Source organism: Myotis lucifugus, unplaced genomic scaffold, assembly GCF_000147115.1.
Source record: "Myotis lucifugus unplaced genomic scaffold, Myoluc2.0 scaffold_1607, whole genome shotgun sequence".
Classification (NCBI taxonomy): domain Eukaryota; kingdom Metazoa; phylum Chordata; class Mammalia; order Chiroptera; family Vespertilionidae; genus Myotis; species Myotis lucifugus.
Window position 1 is genome coordinate 18,887 of NW_005872655.1, and position 4,789 is coordinate 23,675.

At 63.9% G+C, this 4,789-nt stretch overlaps 1 protein-coding gene across 1 annotated transcript in view; it reads right to left on the reverse strand.

Annotated features, from left to right (window-relative positions):
• The window catches only part of MOV10L1 (Mov10 RISC complex RNA helicase like 1), a 33,342-nt gene that overhangs the window by 6,582 nt on the left and 21,971 nt on the right, over positions 1–4,789 (reverse strand). The window contains exons 16-21 of the mRNA XM_014449985.2: positions 4,131–4,239; positions 3,610–3,788; positions 3,020–3,166; positions 2,510–2,631; positions 1,371–1,470; positions 619–808 (exon numbers count right to left, since the gene is read on the reverse strand). Of these exons, the coding sequence (XP_014305471.2) occupies positions 619–808; positions 1,371–1,470; positions 2,510–2,631; positions 3,020–3,166; positions 3,610–3,788; positions 4,131–4,239 (847 nt within the window). The remainder of the gene's footprint in view (positions 1–618; positions 809–1,370; positions 1,471–2,509; positions 2,632–3,019; positions 3,167–3,609; positions 3,789–4,130; positions 4,240–4,789) is intronic.

Genomic DNA, 4,789 nt, shown 5'->3' on the forward strand with positions numbered 1-4,789 from the left:
CTGCAGGGAGAGCGCGGCAGGGGCAGCGGGTCAGCACGCGCTCGTCCTGCTGAAAGGGGAGTGATGCCTCCCTCCCCCACCCCGCCCCCCAGACTCCCGGCCTCTCATCGCCGCCTGAGCAGAAAGTGACCTTGGCCCCTCAGAAGGTCCATTTTAATAGCAAAGTGACCTTTGGGAAAACAAGAGCAGGAGGCCAGGCCCTGCTGTCCAGCCTGTGGGCACCTGGAAGGGCGTTCTGCCTGCAGGGCCCGTCCTGCCACCCAGCAGAGCCCAGCCCCAGGCCCCGGCACAGGGCGGGCAGACGTCCTCTCCCAGGCAGGAGGCGCCAGGCCACAGGCAGCCCTCCTTGTGGGCAGTTTCGTGGCTCCCAACGACCCCTCTCAAGGAGTGGACCCCGCCTCCGTGTCCTCCCCACTCCCCAGGTGACTGCCCGTCCACAGCCACGCTCCTCTGCCCCGGGGGCAAGCTCTGCGGCGCCAGCACTGGGTTCAGAGGGCAGCACGCGGGGAGGGGCCCACGACCCCGGCCGGCTCCAGCACTGGGCCCTGCAGTGCAGATTCCTGTGGCCCCGTCTGCACTGGGCCACCCCATGGGCACCCTGTGCTGTCCCTCAGGGGCCCAGCACCCGTGGGGCCTGACTCACCAGCAGGGGGTTGTAGGCGCCACAAGCACCGAAAGCGTCCTCGTCTCGCAGGTACACGGGCCGGGCCATCAGCCTCTCCAGCATGGACACGTTCAGCCCGTAGGCCATGGCGAGCCGGGACTTGATCACGGGCCCGAGCTGCATGGGGTCCCCGGCAAGGACGATCTGCCACACAGACGGGAACCGCTGCAGGAACAGCGGCTGCAGCCCACGCAGAGCGTCAGCCACAGCGTGCGTGGGGGGAAGGCGGCGGAGGCAGGAGCGCAGCCCCAGGCCTGGACACAGCCACTGGCGAGTTCCGCCCCTGCTGGACCCAGCCTGACCCCTGGGGACTGAGGGAGGAGGTGAGACTCGAATTCCCCTCCGTCAGCCAGGGTGAGTGTGGGGGCTGACCCCAGTCACTACCACAGGCCAGTGCTCAGCCCAGGACAGAGGGACAGGTGGGGGCAGAGGGGTGCTCCAGGGCCGCTAGTCTCTGCACCCAACCACGGGTGCCAGCGACCGCGCGCGCGCGCGTGTGTGTGTGTGTGTGTGTGTAAGAGTGCGTGTGTAAGTGCGAGTGTGAGAATGTGTGAGAATGCGAGTGCATGTGAGTGCATGCATGTGTGAGAGAAAGTGAGTGCGTGTGAACGTGTGTGAGAGAGGAGAGGGAGGGAGGCAGCCCTTCCCCCCGTGTGCCCGGGGACCAGGATGGTGCCGACAGGCGGACGGCACAGCAAGGCCTCACCTGGCCGCTGATGTCGGAGACCAGCCCCAGAGGAATGAGGCACTCCGGCTCACTGGCCTGTCCGGCTTCATCCACAAACACATGCGTGAAGTGTCCGACTCTGGAGCCAAAGACATACGTGGTCACCTCGGTCAGCGTCCCTGGGGCTCGGTGGCCAGCCCGGGAGGCACCCACAGCCCATCAGGAGACTGAGTTCCCGTCCCCACTGGACCCTACCCCACACGCCTGTTTCAAAAGACTGAGGGGACAGGTGAGGGGCTGCACGGTGGGGAGCTGCTGGGCGGCCGTGGTCCAGGCTGGGGACTGCCGCCCACCGCAGGGGCCTGGGCTGGAGCCCCGCTCCCTCACGCAGAAGCTGGGCGACCTTGGGCAGGTCCTGCTCCTCTCTGTGTCTTGGTTTCCCCAAGGTTCCGGGCGGAGTGCGACAGGGTAAGCTGGTCAGGTGGGCACTGGGCAACATTCCCACGTGGGGAGACTGCCCGAGTCATGCTCTCGGCTGGAGCTGCTGCCGCCAGGACAGCCTTGGGCGGAGCCAGGCCTTGAGCCCCCAGCCATGGACGGAGACCCCAGCGCGGGGCCCCTGCTCACGTGGAGCCGCCAGCAGTGTTGGGCCCGCGTTGCCCTGACTGGCCGTCAGCTCGCTCAGGCACAGGCCTGAGTCTGTGCATCTCAAATGAACGCCCCCCCGCCTGCCCCACCCCAGGACGGGCAGCACACTCGTTTTCTACCTCACGCCCCGTCTCTGCTGGAAAGCTTAACAGTAGGTACCTTCCTTGGAACATAAGCACTTAAACTCTGGATCCCGAACGGCCTACGGTTCCTTAGTTTCTTCCATGAGACTGGGCCGTTTCTGCTCACACCTCCTCAGCCTCCCGAGGCCCCCGCCCCGCCCACTGAGTGGTGGTCCTGCCACGGTCCCCTCGGCCCCTCCTGTCTCTCCAGTGAAACAAGGTGCTTCCTGCCTCTGGTCTGGTTGCCACCCGCACGCTCGCTCCTTCCCCACCCTCTGGGATCGCCCTCCGGAAGCCTTGGGGCCCTGTCACCCTGGGGTCTCAGCACAAACCCCCCTTCCTTGGAGGAGCCCCCTGACCTGCTGTCAGGACAGAGGCCTCTCCCGCTGCCCCGCCCGCCACGCTCACCGCACTCCGATCTGGTAGAAGAGGCCGGCGCTGCTGCAGGTGCTGATGATGATGCGGAAGCGCGAGGCCTTCCAGATGTCCTCCCCGTCTTTGCAGTACGCCTTGATGGCCTCGGCGATCGTCTGGGGGGTGGGGGGCAGTTTGTTTTCAAGTTACTAAGTGTCTTTAATTGACATGATCACAAAGTCGGAAGGACTCCTACAAGCTCACTGTCCTGCTCCACTTCTCAGTTACGACTAAGTAACGACGTAAGATTGTCTTCTTAAATAAAAATACTTGTATTTTCTTATCAATTTAGTCCCCATTTTATCGACTCTGGAGCCATGAATGTAACATATAACCCTGCAGATCCTTCCCCCAAACATTACTTCTAACGTCACCCATTTCCTAGCTTTGGTCTCTAACTAGCCCTTCACCTACAAGCAAACCAGCTGAGCTGCCCCCAGACCCAGGAGGGACTGCAGCTGTGAGGGAGGGGCGGCAGCAGGAGCAGGACAGAGGCAGGCTCACCTCCTCGAACCTGCAGGTGGCGTTCACGCGCACCATGGTGCCCGGTCGCAGCAGGCAGCTCTCGTGCAGCCGCAAGCACACGAGGTCGGCGGCGCTGTTGGAGGGCGCACAGACCAGAATCCGGCTGTCGGGCAGGGCATGGTACACCTTCACCAGCACAGGAGGCGGCAGTCAGCCTGGGGCCAGTCCCAGCAGTGACGCCCTCGCCATGGGAGCAGGTGGTGGGGCCCGCCCGCCTGCAGGAGGGCAGCTGGGCGCTCTGCCTACGTGTTCATCCGCAGCCCCAGGGGGGCAGCGCTACAGGCACACACGCCCACACTCGCTGCGACACAGGCAGGCCCGCAGGCACCTGCAGACCATCCTGTGACGGGCGAGCGGCTTACTCTCCTGAGAACGGGAGGCTCCCTTCTAAACCCGTGAAATAAGCTTTCACACCCTGCACAGCCCGCAAACAACACCAGACAGACTTAGCTAAACAGAAGCAGCTGGACCTTGCAAGCTCTGATTCACATGTAAACAGACACAGAATTTCCGCCACGCACCTCCCGCCCCCCCAGCCAAGCTCACGGGGACGGCGCGGCCTCCGTCACCTGTAACACAGCCTCGATGATGGTCACCGTCTTCCCAGTGCCAGGAGGCCCGAAGAGGACGTACGGGAGGGGGCGGCAGTCGCCACTCAGGATCCTGCGCACGGCCAGCTGCTGGTTCTCGTTGAGCAGGGGGTTGAAGAACTCCTTCTCTCGGGCCCCCGGGGTCTGCAGCTCATCGCCTGGGTCCAAGGGAGGCACAGGGTCAGGCAACACCCAACAACCCGAGCAGCTGGGCACAGAGACACCAGCACCGGCCCCGGGAGGCCCCGGGCAACCAGTCAGCTGGGCGCTCCCGCAGTGCCAGGGCCTGCGCAGCTCGGGAGTCAGCGTCTGAGAGCAAACGGGGCCTCCCCGTCTCCCCCTTCACGGCAGCAGCGACAGGAAAGGCCACAGTCGGAAGTCTCTGTCGTGACCAGAGTGTGGGCTCATCTTCCCGTCACACAACTGTCTCGACCACCCGACCCCAACAGCGAGCCGCTCCGGGGCCTAGTCCCAGTGCGGTCACCGCCCCCAATACGCACCCAGGTGACTCGTCTCTGTAGCCAAGGCCTCCGGTCCCCGTGTGTCCTGGGCACCCGCCTGGCTCGTCTTGGTGGCAGGCTCAGGCTGGTCCTTCTCAGCTTCCCTGTTCTAGAAATAATCACGACCCCCCCCACCCAAAAAAATTTGTGTTTGCAGGGTCTCAGTTTAAAGAGAAAACGTAGCCGTCACCCCACGCAACACTGGCTTGGTGTCCTGAACGGCGTGGTGTCCTGGCACGGACCACAGGTCACACCCCCTTTAAAGCGTGACAAAAACACACAACAGCCGATAAAACGCTGCGACACCGTTTATGTTTCTCTTCTGAGTTACCTTTTCCAAGAAACTAAGTTGCTAAGTTTGTGGACGGCTCCAAAACAACAGCCTTCCCTTCAGCTCAGTGAGGGCGCTCCTGCCAGCTCATGGCGAGGGCGAGCCGGAGCCCCAGCCTCCTCTGCAGGGGGCACCCGAGCGCGCAAGGCAGGTGACGCCCCTGAGGTAACCAGTGCTGCTCTGTCCACGGTGCTCACGTCCGAGGTCCCTGCGCTGCGGAGCGCAGGTCCTGCCCTCGGAACTCTCTGCCTGTGACTCCCTCCCGGGCTGGGAGTGCAGTACGGGCTGCTTGTCGCTCCTGAAGACCTGCCTGGGTGCCAAGAATGTT